Source organism: Corythoichthys intestinalis, chromosome 8 (assembly GCF_030265065.1).
Source record: "Corythoichthys intestinalis isolate RoL2023-P3 chromosome 8, ASM3026506v1, whole genome shotgun sequence".
NCBI lineage: Eukaryota > Metazoa > Chordata > Actinopteri > Syngnathiformes > Syngnathidae > Corythoichthys > Corythoichthys intestinalis.
The window spans coordinates 53,729,205-53,749,659 of record NC_080402.1 but is presented as its reverse complement, the minus strand read 5'-3'; the positions used below and the strand labels follow the sequence as shown (position 1 = coordinate 53,749,659).

The following is a 20,455-nucleotide window of genomic DNA, read 5'->3' as shown; positions in this document are numbered from 1 at the left end:
AAACCCATTTTAAAGCAATAAAACTGGCCACTGGAAGGCAGTAGCGCATTTTGTAAGAACTCATCTCGGGCCAAGAAAGGAAGTGAAGAAAAATAGTCAGGAAACGGAAGTTGGAGGGATCTTGTGAAGACGCGTGAGAAAAAGGTGGAAAAAATCGGGGGGAAAAAGGCAAACGACACTGGAGGAGTGTTTAGAAAAGAAAATGAAACCATCGTCAAAGAAGGATTAAAAAAAAATCTATCTTGATGAGACAGACGGCGATGAGAGAGAAGTTCACCCCGTCTGCCGAGACGGCCACAACAGCGTCAGGTTCCACACATGTTCTGCAGAGCTCACGTTGCGTTACTCCTGAGCCCGAGGTTGAAACCAACGATGAAGATGATGAAAAAAGTGAGACTGACCTTAATCCGGGCTCATCTGATTACTGGGAGCCACCTCATTCAACTGGGAGTAGCCGAGAGCCTTCCCCGTTGTTATGTGCGCAAATAGTTCAACAGTTCAATAGTTTAGTTATGTGTAAATAAATTGTTACTTTGCGATCAAAAGCTCTATTTGACTTGTTGTTTATCTCATTTTGGAGAATAAAAACATTATTCAGATGTTTGGCATGTCACAAAAGCGAAAAATAGCTGTGTTAAAGTCAAAGTTATGTTTGAAATGTATGCTTTTACAAAAAGCTCAGTTTCTCTGTTTTTTCATCAGAAATTGGAAAATTGCTCAAACTAAGCTATTTTCTAATGCTGATTTCTAAAGAATGGAAAAAGATATGAACTAACAATTTTTTTCTGCTGAAAGAAGAGAATCTAATCTTTCTTTTAGTGGGTTCCATGTTTATATAGCAATAGAACAGAATTTTCTGTGGGCCTTGCAAAATCAACCAAAATCCAATAAAACGGCTGGGAGTGAAGGGGGTTGCTCAGGTGAAAATGGCTGGGAGTGAATGAGTTAAGTGAATTATTTTTATAATGTTCAGACTAACATGTACCTCTTTTCACTTGAATGTGCCAGTCCATTTTTCTCATCTTAAATGCATTTTTGATTGGCCAATGGCGTGAACCCCGCCCTTCCCACACACACACACACACACACACACACACACATTAGATATTAGGGAAATTAAAGTTTTTTTTTTTCGGCCAACAGCAGCCACTGTAAGAAATGTAAAAAGACATTAATGTTGTGGAAGTGGGGAAAACACCATTATTTTTGCTACTGAAGGTCAGCCCTACATCAGAGATAGCATAGCAGTAAACTGTGTGAACTTGCTAACCTGCAAAACTCGAGTAGGAAGCTGCTTAGAGAGAAGTGTCCTCCTGTATGTGTTTTCTACTGTTAAAATAATTAAACTGTGAGAAATGCAGTGAACCGAGGTTTACCCCCTTTTCCCCAATTATACTTTTTATTTTATTTATGTGGTCTTAAAGCAGCCCACAGGATCTTTCATTTTTTGTTGAGTTGTGTTTGTGGACAAAAGCAGTTGTGTTTTACTTGAAGGATGGCTCCATTTTTATTTATTTTATTATTTCGTAACAAAGATTTTTTTTTTTTCAAGTGCTATTTAATTTCTTTATTTAGACAATGCTTAATGGTACTAAGGCAATTGTTTTTTTGTGTGTGTGTGTGTGTGTGTGTGTGTGTGTGTGTTTTGTTTTGTTTTTTTTAATTCCTGGATAGTTGAAATTAACAAGCTTGTATTTTTTGTGTATGTTAATATAACTTAAGTGATGTTCAAATAATCTAATTTAAATTTGCTCATAAAATCCGGACATTTTTTCTGGAAGTTTTCAAAACGTTTCTTCAGTAGTTTTTGAAAACAAAGGTTTGAATTGAACGGTGTAAGCTGAACCAATACACATAAAATTTGGTATAGGTCAATACAGATTTATTTCGCATTGATCATTATGAATGTCCCATCCCCTGCAAAAAGTGTACATGTGGGTTATGCCATATCGTCCCTACCAATGTTGAGACCAAAACTACGCCATTGGGTTATCGCTGTTTTTGTTAACTTTTATTTTGCAAATCATTGAAAAAAATACAATTTACAATGAAAATCAGTTTATGTATGTGTTATAGAAATCATTGTGCCAAAACAGTTTTCTTTGCATTTCAGCAGTTTTAGGTTTGATCCCCCCCCCCACACACACAAAAAAGAAAGAAAGAAAAAAAAAAAAAGAAAGAAAGAAAATTTCTGCCTCTGTGACGACTTTCACGTCGGGGAGTTCTGGCAAGAAATTCTAGCCACTTTCATATGGAGGTAGATTTGTGTCTTTATTATTCAATCAAAAAAAAGTTGCTTCAATTAAAATATTTATTTTCAATCAAAGAAAAAGTCACTTCAATCAAAAAAAAAAAAACGTGTTTGAATGCAAAAATAAATTCTAAACTCAAAACAATGTATTTGGAACCTACTTTTCTTTGTTTGAATTTTTTTTTTTTTTTTTAAGTCAAGTTTTTTTTTTTAATTGAAACAACTTTTTTCAATGACGTAATGTACAGTAGTTTTGCGCTTGGACAACATTTGGGCAAGGACATTTGTGTCTTTATTATTCAATCAAAAAATAAGTTACTTCAAACAAAAAAACATATATTTTCAAGAAAAAATCACTTCAATCAATAATACTTTAAAAATCAATCGTAGAAAAAAAGTTTTTGAATGTGAAAAATTGTGAAAAAAACCGGTGCCCTATTTTCGGCTTGGACTTGAGCAGAGTCCAGTGTCTGGATGGAGCCCTAATGGCCATTATTCTTGCTTCATGCTTTTATGCCATTGGCGTAGTCACTTGCCACTCAAACATGTCGGAAGTAGCGTTGAAGTTGGATCTTTGTGTCAAACTGATTCAATCAAAAAAAGTGCCTTCAAAACTTTTTCCACTTCAAAAAAAAAAAAAAAGTGTGTGCAAAACTTCTTTAAAAAAAAAACAAAAAAAAACAGTTTAAAACTTTTGCCTTTCGAAAAAAGTGACACTTCAATAAAAAATAAATATTTAAAATAAAAAATATTTTCAAAAGAAAACATTTTTGCAAGTGATTTTTTTTCTTTGATTAAAAATGGGTTTTTTGATTGAAGCAACTTTTATTGGGATTGAATGATTTAGACACAAATGTCCTACCCATAATATGGCTCTAACACAAAAAGGATTGTTTCAATCAAAGAAAACAGTTTCAATGAAAAATTAAGTGTTCAAATGCGAATTTCCGAGTCTCAAATAATTTTTCATATTCAAAAACCTTTTTTCTACGATAGATTTTTTAAAAAATTTTTGATTGAAGTGATTTTTCTTTTGAAAATATATATTTTATGTTTGAAGCAACTTATTTTTGATTGAATAATACACAAATGTCCTAGCCAAAATATGGTCCAAACACAAAGCTACATTACGTCAATCAAAAAAGTTGTTTCAATCAAAGAAAAAGTCACTTCAATCAAAAAAAAATTTTCCAATCAAAGAAAAATGGGTTCCAAATACATTTTTTTGAGTTTCTTATTTTTGCATTCAATCACTTTTTTTTTTTTTATTGAAGTGCCTTTTTCTTTGATTGAAAATAAATATTTTGATTGAAGCAACTTTTTTTGGGGATTGAAGCAACTTTTTTTAAATTGAATAATAAAGACACAAATATACAGTACCTCCATAAGTCTGACGACAGAATGGCTCCATGCATGAAGTTTAAAAAAAAGTGAAAAGAAAAGAAAGAAAACCTGACTAGTATGTCCCGTTTGGTTTACACAAAAGATAATCGGGAAGAGTTGAAGAGACAAGTAAACACTTAAAAAGAAAAGTCACATCTTGTCAGTAGTTTGGTCTATTTTATGGTAACTTTTTCACCACGACCTGGGCTTGAAAGTGACAATAGACCAGCTAGAATAAAACCACTTTACACTTCCCCCATCAGCCAAGACACCTTGCCCTAAAAACACTCAAGATGCTAATTGGAGCAATTGGCCAAGTTATTTAGTTTCACACAATGAAAATGTTTTATATGGTATCTCTGTAATAGAGCCATCACATGACCTAGTCATCAACACAATTATAATTCTTGGGAAATTTTTCTTTTTTTTTTTTTTTTTTTTATATCTTTTTTTTTTCTTTTCTCTTATTTTTTTAACTTGCAGTTACTGTATATGTGATTGTAATTTCTGATGTTGGATTCATGATTACTCCTTAGGCTTGTCTGTTACGTTTAAAGTTGTTTAACAATGTACCATGCCACTTATGTTGTAATGTTTGATAATGAAATATAATAAAATTGTTCAATAATAATAAAAATAATAACTAAAAAATAAATAAATGAATAAATAAATGATAGAAATGGCGGTGCGCGCCCAGGTAAGGAGTTTACGTTCGTTTCTCTTGAATGTCATGTACTAAAAGGATTTATTATTCAAATATAATCACAATTTAAATATCAGTTAATTTTGCATTTAAAGATTGGCATGAAAATCGATGGCGACCCTATTAGCAACGGTTAGCTATCTTGACTTCGTGTGTTGAGTTGATGCGGTGTTACAGGAAGAACCCGAAAGAAATGAAAGGAAAAACGGCTATTAATAACGTTTAACGCCATTGACATATTCCGGAAAAATAGAGATATTATCATTTTAGTTTGTTAGTATATACAGTATAATGTTTTTTTCTGTGCATGAGTGTACACTACAGGCCATTATTTTCTCTTGGCATCAAGTCGGAATTAGCTAATTTAGTTGGATTTTTTTGGCATATTATGGTAATAGAATAGATCATTGTGCAATATATGCTATATTTCATATAGATGGCGTTGTGCTGAGAAAGTATAGCAAGCAAGATGTTGATGATGATGAAGATGATGGGCATGTTTAAGATTTTTACATGTCATATAATATAGTGACAAGATGTATATACGTATTCAAAAATATAAACGTCCAAGAAAATCAAAGTTAATAATTTGATCTTACAAATGTAAGGCTTAATATTACACATGCAACCATTTTGTTTTACTTTGCAATTGGTAATCAGCTATTGCACTTTAAAATATTCTGAATTAACATAACTTGTTAGACAGAGGATGTTAAAAAAAAACACCCGAAGAGCTATTCATTGATTGTTTTTAACGACTTTTTTAACTACTATTTGGAGTAATATTTTTGTGATTTGTGTTTTGCAACAGATTATTTGGATATACAAGTAGTTTTTTCATCAGTGGTTACGGGTGACTTTTGTCTCTAAATACATCAAGGGGGAGACGAAACTCGTGCACTTGTAATTGGTGATTTTTAACCCGTAGTAAAGAAAACACACCCGAAGGGGGGGAAAAATCACTTGCAAACGGAAAAAAAAAACAACTTGTAGAACACTTGATTACATTGTGTTCTTGTCATGTTTATTTCACAACGCAAAGTTTGGGAATACAAGTTGTTGTTTTTTTGTTTTACAAGTTAAAATCTGTCATTTTACTGGGATTTATTCATTTATTTATTTTACAATTAGGCTACAGGTAACTTTTTGGTTCCAAAAACTCGACCGGAATGCGTGCACTTGTAATTGGTAAATTTTAACCCTTAGCAAAAAGAAAAAAACACTCATAGAACAAAAAAAACCAACAACAAAAAATTTGCAAACAGAAAAAAAAAACTTGTAGAAAAATTCATTACACTGTTTTTTTCATGTTTATTTTAGAACGCAAAATTTGGGAAAACAAGTTGTTGTTTTTTGTTTTGTTTTACAAGTTTAAATTAGTAATTTTACAACGAAAAGTGTTGCAATTAAATTGTTAAATCCAGAAGTATACATTTTAAATCTAAATATTTAAACTAAATCCGAAATCCAAATGTAAAATATAAATTTAGGATTAAGATGCAAGTTAAATGATGTTCAAGTTTAAAAAAAAAAAAAAAAAAAAAGTCATCATGCATGCATGAAAGGGTGAAGTGAGAATTTATGGGTCGGCTTTGTGGGCAGCCAAATAAAATCAGCAACCAAAGATGAAGTAGTACTTCGTTTGCTGTATTTTGCACTTCACAGCTGCTGCAAGCCTGCATGCAACTATTGACTATTTTATTTTTATTATGGTGCACGTGACCTGCAAAATGTCCCCCCATCCCCCATTTTGAAGGTTTATTAACAGTCACTAATTTTGGTATTCAAGAAAAATACTTATACTACCTCAATTATTATATTATTTATCATTTATTTTTTATATATTTTTTAAATTAATATATTTATTTATAAAACGTGAATGACAATATTAAATCAAAATGAGAAATACACTTTTGTTATGGCCCAAACAACACTCTAAAGTGCATGTTTTCAATTCCTAAGTTTTTAAATGAATCAAATCTTAATAAAAAACAAATTAATAAAATTAAAATGAACAAACACAGAAATACACTCATTATGGCCCCCAATAAGCAATAACACAAGTTTTCAAACAAGACATAAAACATTCTGTCACACATACCAATGGCAATTTATTTAGTGAAAAACATAACTATTTACAAAAATATACACAATAATGCAAAAGTACAAAAATAAATAAAAAGTTTACTTTTTGGAAAGGTACCATACAGTTATACAGCCGTTTTTTTTTTTTTTTTTTTACATTTTACAGGTGGTTCCCGAGAGGGGGTCTCTTCGTCAAACCTCTCTTCTTGTTTGCCAGCCACTGTACTTCTTAATTATGGTTTGGCCACCACACGCTTTTGTTGAGCCACTTTTGCCAGCTGGGACCTAAAAGACATAACATCCGTCAACTCCGTTCGGTCTTACATCATTTTTTCCCCCCCACAGATTTTATAGGTGGTATCGTGTAATCTACCTGTTCCTTTAAACTCCAGTTTAAGACCGCGCTTGAGTGTGCGACACGATCTTGGCATCATACCGTCTCTGTTCAAGGTGTCTGTAAATAAAAATCAACTTTGTGTCAAAAACAATGAAATAAGGAATAGCTGCAAATAATTTAACAAAGTGGTTACAGGTGTGGTACAATGGAACGTCCAAATCTTTGAGGATCAGAGTACAAGACCCATAATAATTTTTGCTTGTCTCATAAACATGTACTTTACTCGCAATTGTTTTAATGACTTTTTTCTATACACCCGACATGCTGTCCTCTCTCTGACCATTTCGCAATTTAGACCGTCAATAAACTTTAAAAGCATACAACTAAGCATTAGCTACTTACGCTAACTATACAGGCAAGTCAAGCTCCAAATAATCTACAACCAACAGCCGAAGCTGCAAGTGTGTTTAATGAAAATATAGTCTTTAAATCACAAGAAAATGTACCGTGCTTTGTGTTTCAGGTATAGAAAATTGGCCCAAAAATCGTCTATATTGAAACTTATACAAGGGTCAATCTACAGTAAATTGCCTTCTATTTTAACTACAAACTAGGCGTGCGACCTCTACGTTAGTATATATGGTAGTTGTTCTATTTGTGTGCAGAAATATCATAGCGTAGGAGGGGAAAAAAAACAACAAAAAGCACATCCATCATGGTACTAGTTAGGGCTGGGCGATATGGCCTTAAACATGTATCACGATAAATTGAGCAGATTTATCTCGATAACGATAAATGACGATAAATTCGCCCAAGCGGACTGTTATATACCGTATTTTTCGGACTATAAGTCGCGGTTTTTTTCATATTTTGGCTGGGGGTGCGACTTATACTCAGGAGCGACTTATGTGTGGAATTATTAACACATTATGATATAATTTCACATGTTATTTTGGTGTTTTGCAGTGACACTGATGGTTTTGTAAAGTTGTTAGCATGTTCTTATGCTATAGTTATCTGAATAACTCTTTATAGCTATGGCCACGTTCGCGTTCTGCCTTTGGCATTGTATGCTCAATTGTATTATTGACTTTTTTATCTTGAAATGGATGCATTTAGTTTGTGGCGCTTTCATGCCCACGTGAGGGCGCACTCGCACTTGTTTACGTGGAGAAGAGTGCTCACACGCCAGAAGAAGACGGACAGCTACGTAGCTCTGAGTGAGTGGGCGAGTTACAGCGAGAGAGAATAGACGGCTGCGAGCCTACTTTCATTGTTTATGCTTTAAAATCATCTCTACAGAGGCAACGCCTGCGTGTATCATCTTTTCTGTTGTTGTTGTGTGTTTTCCACCCGCGATCGGACACTTAGAGCCAGTTGTGTGGTTGTTTGAACGATGTGCTAATGATAGCGAACGCATGCTAACCTGTTACTTATTACTAATAGTACCTAATTATCATTTATTTACGTTGATCCGAACCTGTTTTCTATCGAGGACCAAATTGATTCAGCAAATTATACGGACGTCCTGCATTGTCTTTTGGGAGTTCGCTGTACAGCCAGGACCGAGCTGTAGCGTAGGACAGTATATTCACATTTCGTTGTTCATGCACTGTACACTGTATATTTATTTAGCATGTTGTTCTCTATTGTATTTTTATATTAAATTGCCTTTCAAGATGACATGTCTGTTCTATGTGTTGGATTTTATCAAGTAAATTTCCCCCCAAAATTCGACTTATACTCCGGTGCGACTTGTATATGTTTTTTTTCTCTTCGTTGGGCATTTTATGGCTGACTTATACTCAGGAGCGACTTGTAGTCCAAAAAATACGGTAATTTGAAAATCTGAATCAATGCATGAAATACAGATTAACTATTTCTTGTTGATTTACCAGCATTCAATTTGATATACTGTATTTAACAATTGTACATGCAGTCTAAACATTAAGTTTATAAAAATGTATTGTAAGCAATAAGAATTCAAGTATGAACATTTATAACAGCGTGTATGACTTGAACAATGTACATTGTCAAAATCAATATGCCTGTGCAAACATGTAATTGTAACACAAATGACTTGCAGCTTGAACAGTACACTTCGAAAAGACAACTTATTGTTAATGGCTGCTGTGATATAATTATTAAATACAAGTGTTTACTTTATGGTTTAAGGTTTTTTTTCCCCCCCAGTGCATTTTTTAATAAATGCACGCACAATAAAAATAGCTGGGGCCATTTCTCGGTCATTATAAGTTTCGCCGTTGGATTGTACTTTATGCGGAATTCTTTACCATCACAAAAGCTATCAGAGGAATCGCACACAGACAGATACAAAATAACGCCACATAGTAATTGCTAGATGCAGTCCGTGCCCAATCCACTCATTAAGTTCAGCCGTTTCGACAAGGTTAGAGCCTCTATCCGACTCCATAACGTTCATTTGTAGCGTTAGCCGCTAGCTAGCGTTAGCCTGGCTATCAGTAGAAAGCACTGAAAGCACCATCTCCGGAAATCGTGAGAACAAAGGAGGACATCGGGTGAAAGCCCGTCTGGATGCCACCAAGCGTCTACTAAATGTCGGTTGAAAGTTTGGTGAACCTCCCTTAAGCCACACTCCATCACGTTTTGCTTGTAGCGTTAGCTGCTAGCGTTAGCTTACCGGGCTTTTGTTTGATTGGCTTCCTGATGATCACGTGACTCCCTACGTCAGCACATTCACTGCTTTCTTAAAGGGGAATGAACATAGACGAACAACAGAATCAAAGCGGGATGAAAAGACTATATTTTCTTGTTTTATTAATTTACCGAATTTACCGACATGGTCAAAATTACGTCGGTCATCGTTAAGAATTTCGGTGACGGTAAATTTTCGGTTTACCGCCCTGCTCTAGTACTAGTGCACTAATTGTCATATTAGTTAGGGCCCAGGTGTCAAACCGATTCCAGAAAGGGCCAAGTGGGTGCAGGTTTGCTTTCCAAGCAATGAAGAGGACACCTTTTCACCATTCAGATCTTTTACATGTTTTATCAGTTAAACTTTGTCAGGTGCTGCTTGTTTCAGTAGGAAGTTCATTGGTTAAACTCTCTGCACGGTATCAGTTGGAACAAAATCCAGCACCCACTTGGCCCTTTCTGGAATCGGTTTGACACCTGTGAGTTAGGGTAAAGAGTGTGCTAGTACATAGACCCTTAAGCTCCACATCAAAGATATCAAATAAATGCTTCAACTGGCTTCCATAGTATCACTTTTGGAACATTGCATTTCGGAGGTTCCATTGTACAGTTGTAAAAGTGCCCTACACCAAAATAAGACCTTATTTAACTCACCTTTATCTTCATGGTTTTTCTCCCTGGTGTAATGGGCAGCCGAGTACTTAGCGCCAGTCAACTAGAAACAGACCAAGAAACAGAGAGGAATTTATTGTTTTGAGTTAGTAATATGCTGTATGATTTTTGAAGTCTTCCAAGTTCTAACAGTTCAGTCAGTCAAGTCACTTTTATTGATATTAGCGGTGTTCAAATTATGGCCCATTGGCCAAATGCCCGGTTTTTATTGACCCGCAGCAAATTATGAAAATATCATTGTATATGGCGCACACAATAAGCTTGAACTCAGCCTACATTAGGGCTGAACAATATTGGAAAAAAACTGACATTGTGACTTTTTGGGGGTTTGCGATATATATGCAGTATATTGCAATATTAAAACTAGACGAATTTTCACTGGATGACTTGAATAGTTCTATTTGGGAAGATGCTGTTTGCATTCAGCCTTTTATTAGATCATTTTTCCTGAGTTTCTCCCTTGTTTCTCTCTTCATTTATCCTTGTATTCTGATTTTTTCTTTATTTTATATTATTTCAATAACTTGTCAAAGATTAGTTTCTGTACATGTTTTATTGTTGCATTATAGATTAAAGGTACTTCAATGTACAGTGGTACCTATTTACAAAATCATTGGTTCTGCGTCTGTAAGTAGAGACGTGTTGTAAATGTAAATGCCCGAATCCTTTCCAAGTGCCCCAAAATTCAGACATAAATCTTTTATAATGTATAAAAATGCATCAAAACATGGAACAAATACATGTTCCAATGAGATTATTCCACATGTACAGTATATATATAGTTTTGTATTTATTAATAATAATTAACAATTATAATGAAGGAACTATTGCGCATGCGCAATAAAAATTAAAATTAGAATATCAAGTGAAAGTTGTTTTATTTTGGAAATTTAACGTGGAAGAAAAATTTTATTGAGCCAGAAGTACAATGTTTTCTATTTTATTCATTCATTTAACATGTCAAATTCATCTTTTTAGTTGAATTGCAGAAATACAACAACCTTTTCAGGATATTCGAATTTTCTTAGTCCACTATAAATATATTTGTTGCAATATCCTTATTATTTTATTTGCTAGTTGCCCTTAACTCATTCACTGCCATTGACAGTGATAGACATCATAGTTTGGAAACCCTAAAACTCATAGCTGGTATCATTGTTAAATTAGACTTACTTTCTCGATGCTGGAGCGGTGCTTTTCCATTCGCCGGTTCAAATCTTGGTAGCACTGGTCGACTGCCAAAACACTTTTTATCATCTTGCTGGCATGGCTGTGTCCTTTGGCGCAGTACCCGTCTGCCAGTTGGATGAGAAGCTTAACGCATTCTTCAATTTGCTGTGGAGGAGCCAATAAGACCATTTTTAAATGCTTGCATCCAAACTAGAGATGTCCCAATCCGATATTTGGATCGGATCGGACGCTGATATGGGCAAAAAAATGCGGATCGGTATCGGATCGGCCGACACGGAAAAATTCCGATCCAGACTTCCGATCCAGTTTTTTTTTTTTTAAATCCGGTCCGGGTTTTCCAGCGCGCCGAAATACATAATCCATTCCAGTTTTTGCTTTGGTTTCCCTAAAGTCCGGTCCGCATTTTACGGCACACCTTCAACACACTACATTACCGTCTCCCAATTTACTGAGAGACTTTATCTGTAAAAATGTCAGCTGTGTGGGATCATTTCACCTTAAAGGACGACAAAGACGAAGAGGCAGAGTGCAATATATGCCACAATAAAGTCAAGCGTGGTGGTAAAGCTGTAAGAAGTTTTAATAAAACCAACCTAATCAAGCATTTAGCGACATACACATGCATTGAAAACTAGGTGCGTTAGTAAATAGCCGCCATCTTAAAGCAGGAGACTTCCCTTGTAGGCTGTTGTAGTGAACCTTCCAAGCGAACCTAATTAACTTTTTATTTAAAATACTCCTAAATCGGCAAAATCTTGACTTGAATCTAAGCCTGTCGCAATATGCAATAATTCCATTTATCACACGGTAAATAAAAACGAAGGCGATAATTTTTCCGCTGCGATTTATCGCCTCGCGTGCACCTGTGTGCGCGCGTGCGGCTGACGTGCAGTTAAAAGTTCGGCTTCCTTGTTAACAACTACGCAAAATGCATTTTAGTTCTGTTTTTAGTTTAGTGCAGTTTAAGTTTAGTGCAGGTGGAGAAAAAAAAAGAAAAGGTGACGCTTACCATTGAAATGAAGATGTGAATGATAGCAAAATATAAGCATGGTGTGTGCATCCATGAACTGGGTCGTAGAACGCCGATCTGGGCCTGCTGTCCCCCTCCGTTCGCCAGTCTTTATAAGTTAAGGTGACAGTTCTTATTGTGGTAACATCGTCAAAGAAATCGCCAGCTTCGTCAGGTTTCTAATCATTTATTCCATCAACTCGTCGAGTGTCCACTGCTGTTGACGCCAGGATCGAAACAGAAAGTAAAAAGCGCTCTCCTCCTGCTCACCGTCAGCCCAGCGGTGCGTTCAGGTGCAGCAAAAAAAAGTCCGCCACATTAGAACCCGATTCGTTACATTATTACAGGTACTGTACTGTTTTATTATTACCGTATTTTTATTGCTATTATTATTTTATTGTTATTCTGATTTTTATTCATACAGTGCCTTGCAAAAGTATTTGGCCCCCTTGAACCTTGCAACCTTTCGCCACATTTCAGTCTTCAAACATAAAGATATAAAATTTTAATTTTTTGTCAAGAATCAACAACAAGTGGGACACAATCGTGAAGTGGAACAAAATTTATTGGATAATTTAAACTTTTTTAACAAATAAAAAACTGAAAAGTGGGGCGTGCAATATTATTCCGCCCCCTTGCGTTAATACTTTGTAGCGCCACCTTTTGCTCCAATTACAGCTGCAAGTCGCTTGGGGTATGTTTTTATCAGTTTTGCACATCGAGAGACTGACATTCTTGCCCATTCTTCCTTGCAAAACAGCTCAAGCTCAGTGAGGTTGGATGGAGAGTGTTTGTGAACAGCAGTCTTTTGCTCTTTCCACAGATTCTCGATTGGATTCAGGTCTGGACTTTGACTTGGCCATTCTAACACCTGGATACGTTAATTTTTGAACCATTCCATTGTAGATTTGGCTTCATGTTTTGGATCATTGTCCTGTTGGAAGATAAATCTCCGTCCCAGTCTCAGGTCTTGTGCAGATACCAACAGGTTTTCTTCCAGAATGTTCCTGTATTTGGCTGCATCCATCTTCCCATCAATTTTAACCATCTTCCCTGTCCCTGCTGAAGAAAAGCAGGCCCAAACCATGATGCTGCCACCACCATGTTTGACAGTGGGGATGGTGTGTTCAGGGTGATGAGCTGTGTTGCTTTTACGCCAAACATATCGTTTTGCATTGTGGCCAAAAAGTTCAATTTTGGTTTCATCTGACCAGAGCACCTTCTTCCACATGTTTGGTGTGTCTCCCAGGTGGCTTGTGGCAAACTTTAAACGAGACTTTTTATGGATATCTTTGAGAAATGACTTTCTTCTTGCCACTCTTCCATAAAGGCCAGATTTGTGCAGTGTACGACTGATTGTTGTCCTATGGACAGACTCTCCCACCTCAGCTGTAGATCTCTGCAGTTCATCCAGAGTGATCATGGGCCTCTTGGCTGCATCTCTGATCAGTTTTCTCCTTGTTTGAGAAGAAAGTTTGGAAGGACGGCCGGGTCTTGGTAGATTTGCAGTGGTCTGATGCTCCTTCCATTTCAATATGATGGCTTGCACAGTGCTCCTTGAGATGTTTAAAGCTTGGGAAATCTTTTTGTATCCAAATCCGGCTTTAAACTTCTCCACAACAGTATCTCGGACCTGCCTGGTGTGTTCCTTGGTTTTCATAATGCTCTCTGCACTTTAAACAGAACCCTGAGACTATCACAGAGCAGGTGCATTTATACGGAGACTTGATTACACACAGGTGGATTCTATTTATCATCATCGGTCATTTAGGACAACATTGGATCATTCAGAGATCCTCTCTGAACTTCTGGAGTGAGTTTGCTGCACTGAAAGTCAAGGGGCCGAATAATATTGCACGCCCCACTTTTCGTTTTTTTATTTGTTAAAAAAGTTTAAATTATCCAATAAATGTTGTTCCACTTCACGATTGTGTCCCACTTGTTGTTGATTCTTGACAAAAAAATTAAATTTCATATCTTTATGTTTGAAGCCTGAAATGTGGCGAAAGGTTGCAAGATTCAAGGGGGCCGAATACTTTTGCAAGGCACTGTATTTTATTTGTTTAGCTATTTGCAATAGTAACACCAGTATTTATTAAGGATGTAGTGTGGGTTTTTGGGCTGTGGAACAAATTATTGGAATTATAATGTATTCTTATGAGAAAATCCTGCTTGACATACAGCCATTTCAACTTACAAACAAGCTCCTGGAACGAATTAACTTCGTATGTTGAGGTACCACTGTATTACACATGGAACGCCATAGCAGAAGCTATGAGGGGAAACGTTTTCATTTGCCTAGATGCTTAAATTATTAAGTGGAATTGTATTTTTCTTAAAAAACACATTTTATTTCCTCTGTGTTTCTGTGCATTATTAATATTGTTGTCTTTTACTTAAAAGAGGCATGGTCTATTGTTTTTAGTTGTGATTTCCTAAAAAGTATTTTTGAATTTAAGAGTAAACAATTATTGCGTTTAAATGGGTGTACATGATCTATTAATATATACTGTATTCTCACAGTGTTATCATAATTTATTTATTTATTTTTTTAATTGGGGGGTGCAATAACATCGCATATCGCAATAATTTATGAAAAAAATTATTGCACACTAAAATTTGTTATCGCGACAGGCCTACTTGAATCTATCTACAAAACAGTTTTAAAACTTTCACATGTCAATAGTAGACAGAAGGGAAATTATGGAATAACGGGAGCAATTTTAACAACTTAAACAGTTGATTTGCAAAATTAAATTAATTGAATGTAGTTCAAAGCTGCTGATACAGAATGGGGACTTGAGTATTTTATTTACTGTTTTAAAATGTTAACTTGATACTGAAATAGTCGTTTATTTAAACCTGAGAGGCTTTTTATACAATTTTTGTAACTAATGCACGAAACATTAAAAGCATATAATAGCTTGGGGGGCTTTATGGTACTTTCCACTGACAGTTTACAATATTATTTGCACATTTTACTGACTGACTATGCCATTTCTGTTTGTCATTTATAATGTTTTGTGTTTGTCACTGAATAAACAGGTCAGTTTCTTGTTACCAACCATTGTGTGTTATTCAAACTCACCTAATTCAGCTGGCTAGTTGTTATCAAGAATAATAAAACCCTTTTCAACATTAGTCTGACAACTAAGTAAGGAGGCTAAATAACTTTAAACTTTGATACATGCTGAGATAGGCAGGTATCGGTATCGGCCAGTATCGGTATCGGATCGGAAGTGCAAAACAATATCGGATCGGATCGGAAGTGCAAAAACCTGGATCGGGACATCCCTAATCCAAACATTTAGATGCGGGTGTGACACAGAACCTACCTTGCTGATGATGTTAAGGTTTTCCTTCTCCTTCAGCAGCTCCTGCCTGAAGCCGATGCCTGAGCCGGTGGAGTAGTGCATCGACAGGTAAAGCTCGCCCATGTCTTGTAATCTCTTCTGGGCCTAAAGACAAAAACTTGTTATGTTTTTGGTCAAGTCACACAATGTTGACTGTTTGAGACTAATGATTTCTAACTCAGTCACCTGTATGGCACGGCGTTCAAAAGCCAAATACTGCAGACACTGGTCCAGATGCTGCTTTCTTACATTCCATAAACAGAGGAGACTGTTCTCCCTCTTACACAAATCAGTCAAGATGCCTATAAAAAGGGGAAAAAAAACAAAAAAAAACACCCACGCGTTAAGGAAATGTTATAATGATGCAAGATGTGCTTTTGGCTAGCTGTTTGAGCGTTAACGTAAGAGATCATAGTGTTATTTTAATGTTTCTGTAATGAAAAATATTTCGAATTAAGTGTCGTTTATTAAAGTGTAAGTGAGTTTTGAAGTGCTCAGTGTTGCCAACTCGGCGATTTTCTCGCTAAATCTGGTGACTTTTTTTGGTCAAAAGCAGCTAGCAACAAATCTAGCAACAAGTTACCATCATTTATTTTTGTACTGTATGGTACTGGTATGGTAAAAAAATGTTAGGGTTCATTTGTAGTTCTAAACATATTTGGGGTGCATTTTAACTAGAGCTGTCCCGACTAGTCGACATAGTCGACGTCATCGATGACGTAAATCCGTCGACGAGCACAACATCCCGTCGACGGTTAATGAAGGGTTAAAAAAATATATGCACGGAAAGTTCAGAATGTCGGATGCTCTGTATGCAAGCGGGGAAAGCGGCACAAAGCCAAAAAACCGCACCAGAGTGTCCAAAACATTGACTTATTTCAAAGAAAAAAAGGAGCGTACACTCTTCCGTCCTGTCTCTTCAATGCCAAGCTTGGCTAAACGTCGGCCGTGAATAAACACTTCAAGCGCCGTAACCCAGTTTGTAATTTTGTTTTTTTGTTTTTTCATTTTTTGTACACCAGAGGGTGCTGTCGCCTTACTAAATAATAATGTTTCATTGACAATGGGCCTGTAAACGCTATTAGTATTGTTCTTAATGCTAACTGAAAGGTTTATTTCATGTTATGGTTTATTTTATAGTATAGAAAATTATATAAGGTTAAAAGGTCATAAATATATACAGTATATACAGTGATTTCACTTAAGGGAGAGATTGTCAATGATAAGGTAATAAATTAAGGTAAAGGCAATTCATATAGGCAATTTATTGATATATAAATAAGGTTTAAAAGGAAAAAGGTGAAAAGTTTTCGTTAATTTCTAATTGTGTTGTTTTATTTGTGTGCACCGTAGCTTTTACAGTGTGATTACATCAAGGATGGAATAAAAGTTGTAAACCATCAGTTTAAGAGACCATCTTTTTAATCAGGATGCTACACTAGTTAATTCTATCAGCATTTCAACTCATTGTTTATTTGTGATTTATTATTGTTATTTACGTGTTTATTTGTACTTTAATAAATAATGTAAGTGTTCCAATATGTTTTTTGTGAATTGATAAGCGTCAACAAAAATTTCATTGCTAAATTAGAAAACAAAACAAAAAAAAAATTTTTTTTTTTTTTAAATTATTAGATTAGTCGACTAATCGTAAAAATAGTCGGCTGACTAATCGGGAGAAAATTAGTCGTTTGGGACAGCCCTAATTTTAACTCACTTTTTGCTTCTCCCACTGCGTTATTCCTCTCCCATACAGCGCCCATTAAAATTAAATGCAAATTGCCAATTATGCAAATGAGGTGATGACACCATATAGTGAGTTTTAGGACAGCCAATAGCTACTTACCTTACTGGGTAGTTGGCAACACTGAAAGTGCTACACTCTTCAGTGATAGCTGAGAGAAAACCTATAAACCAGTCTTTTTTTTTTTTTTTTTTTTTTACATGTTATATAATCTTTATCTTCTTTAAATCCCGCTCACTTTGGCAAATTACTGCATTATTTGTCCATTACATTTGTGATTTGTTATTTATGCAAATAAATACTTATAGGAGAGCAAACTATTAATATCAGGTGTTTTTCCCTCCCTATCAACTAGATAAGTAAATGTTATCCTCCAAACTGACCTGTAACATGCTCTACTTGGTCGTGACTCAGCCTTCCCATTGTATCGCCATTCCTCTCTACGTACCGGTAGAAGATATCTGCGATGCCCTTGGTTAACATGCAGGCCTGAATAAGCGAAAACACAATTACGGAAGATTAGACATGTAACATTGTATGAACTCTGCTTAAATATTTAATGGTGTGATTTCAACCTTGAGGAAGAATTCCTTCTGTTCCAGGTGTTTCCTGATCATGGAAGTCACAAGAATTATCTGAGTGCTGGAGTCCGGCTTGCCTGTTGCACAGCACGAGTCCTCCATCCTCGTGTACTCCTCCTCCAGGCTTTCCAGCAGACGACATACCTGCAAGTGGAAAATAAGTATGATTGTGAATATCACGTGAATGTAGTTTGAATGAACCAAGCATTTTAAGTGGGGAGACCCTTCAAAAACCATCTACCTACCTGTGCCCAGGTCTTGTGGAAAGCCAGAGAGGCGATGACCACTTGCCGTTTGCCGTGTGTTTTTGGCAAGAGCTGCAGCCAGTTAGTTATCGTATCCTCAGCGTTGTCTCTTTTCCAGTCCATGTCATTAGAAGTGGTCTTCCCTATTGCAGAGCCTTTGCCCTCTGATGAACCAGCAATAAGCTCTGGGCTGTATTCTGTAGACAAAAACATGGATGAGCAACCAATGATCAAAGGTGGGTAGTAACGCATTAAATGTACCGCGTTACATTTACTTGAGTAACTTTTTGAGAAAAATGTACTTCGAAGAGTAGTTTTACTAAGCTATACTTTTAACTTGAGTAGATTTGTGAAGAAAAATAGCAACTCTTACTCCGCTACTTTGGGCTACACAAATGTCAACATGACTCGAAAGTGCAGACTTTAACCTCTTTCCTAGTTTTTACTTGACACCCATTGACCACGGACTACCAGAGATATGATCCTTTAAATCTGATAATCATGATTTTGAAGGAACGACTCACTATTGAAACTAGGAACTATTTTCTCCACCAGAGGGCACTCTTTGGATGAATAAGTCTTCATTGATGTATTTTGTTCTCTCTTGTCGGAACTCATAACAATTCATATAGAAAACTGTGTGGTCAGACAAAAATACCATTGTTCAAAAAAAAAAAAAAAAAAAAAAAAAATCAATCAATCACTCAAACATAACATGCAAGCAGTTACTCACAATGTTACTCATTACTTTAGTATTATTTTGACCAAATATTTTCTTACTTGTATTTGAGTACATTTTTTGGACGACTACTTTTACTTTACTTGAGTAATATTATTTTGAAGTAACGCTTCTCTTACTTGAGTACATTTTTTAGCTACTCTACCCACCTCTGCCAAGGATAGACGCATTGAGTGGTTTGATTAACCAGAGTCCCAGCTGTAAAACTATGAGCTACAATCAAGTGGGGTGCAGGAAAACATACATTTGCACAAGTCAGATGATTATATATTTACTTAAAATAATGTTAACTTCATCTACACCCATTCACGTGGCATTTGGTGAAAGGCAAAACCACCAAACGCTTTTCATAAAATAGGAGATGTATTTTCAGGATTTCGCAGGATTTTCTTTCCTTTTTTTAACGGACGATTGCGGTACAAAAATCCTGATTAGGTGGCAGCCTATTAGCAAATTTTATTGCTTGTTTTATTGTGAAAAAAATGTTTGAATTTAACAAATGTCTCTAGATAACGGTAATATAAATGTTAACCTCATCTTAAATTTGAATTGAAGCGGACAACAGCGATGCATCGATCGAAAAGCGACGATTAATGATCACCCACGCGCAGAAAAACACGAAAATATACATGTATCTTGTCATATTAAATTCTAAAATGTAGTAAGCGTGCAAAAGATTTAATGCGACGCGATATTCCAAGTACTCAGCAAATCTGAATGACGGTTAAAAGTTTGCAAAATGTTAGCTGTAAAGCGTTAAGTTATTGAAAAGTACCAAATTCTCGGTTAACGCACGACGACCAAAACGCTCATTTACACCGTGCAGTTCACAATAATTTGTCGCGACGCAAAACTCAAAACGTTATGGCAAATGAAACAAGTTTAATCAAACTTACCTCCCAGCCATTCAACGAATGAAGTAAGTTCAGACGTGAGGTGTTCCATGGTAGAAATGTCTCCAGATGAGTCGCGTGCCTACGTCCAGATGAATCGCTTGCGCTCGAATGCAGTATCTGACCGATTCCCACCTGCTCGTTTGGATGCTGCTGAGATGCTCACGTGACATCAAAGGCCAGTTGCTCTCTTTGTGACGTCATCATGTTTTGGCGCCACCTCCTCTCGACGTCCTACTTGAGAACTTCAATTCAAATAATTTTTTCCCTTTCTTTTATTGATTTTCTTTTTATTTATTCATCATTATTAACCATAAAAAGTTTTTTTTTTTTTTTTAACCCTTTCAGGCTTTCAGCACAGGAGCACTACGGTGGACATCCATTCAAAAGTCATTAGCTTAACTCATTCACTGCCAAATAAGGTCATAGACCAGGGGTCCTCAAATACAAATCTTGAAGCTCCACAATTATTATTTTCATACAAGCATGGGTTTATTTATTAATGTCGGTCAAGTACAAGGCAGGTCGAAGGTGGTAAAGTTGGTTTTCTTTTAACCAAACAAAAATACAATTGACATTCTGATTAAATAAAA

At 35.8% G+C, this 20,455-nt stretch overlaps 1 protein-coding gene across 1 annotated transcript; it reads right to left on the bottom strand.

Annotated features, from left to right (window-relative positions):
* Positions 1–6,437: 6,437 nt before the first annotated feature.
* Positions 6,438–19,997, bottom strand: LOC130921027 (triple functional domain protein-like). The gene is made up of 10 exons (XM_057844636.1): positions 19,866–19,997; positions 18,231–18,427; positions 17,980–18,129; positions 17,788–17,893; positions 15,847–15,962; positions 15,643–15,765; positions 11,281–11,442; positions 10,090–10,150; positions 6,796–6,876; positions 6,438–6,707 (listed from the first exon to the last, which is right to left on the bottom strand). Exons 1-10 carry the CDS (start codon positions 19,912–19,914, stop codon positions 6,652–6,654), a joined length of 1,101 nt encoding a protein of 366 aa, XP_057700619.1. The 5' UTR covers positions 19,915–19,997; the 3' UTR covers positions 6,438–6,651.
* Between the last annotated feature and the right edge of the window lie 458 nt (positions 19,998–20,455).

Bases quoted from the DNA above. Each gene is read 5' to 3' on its own strand.
- LOC130921027 (XM_057844636.1), bottom strand. From the start codon at position 19,914: ATGGAACACCTCACGTCTGAACTTACTTCATTCGTTGAATGGCTGGGA. The intron at 18,428-19,865 runs GTAAGTTTGATT...TTTTGTCTACAG, and splicing joins ATTCGTTGAATGGCTGGGAG to AATACAGCCCAGAGCTTATT. The intron at 18,130-18,230 runs GTAGGTAGATGG...TTCCACTTGCAG, and splicing joins TCCACAAGACCTGGGCACAG to GTATGTCGTCTGCTGGAAAG.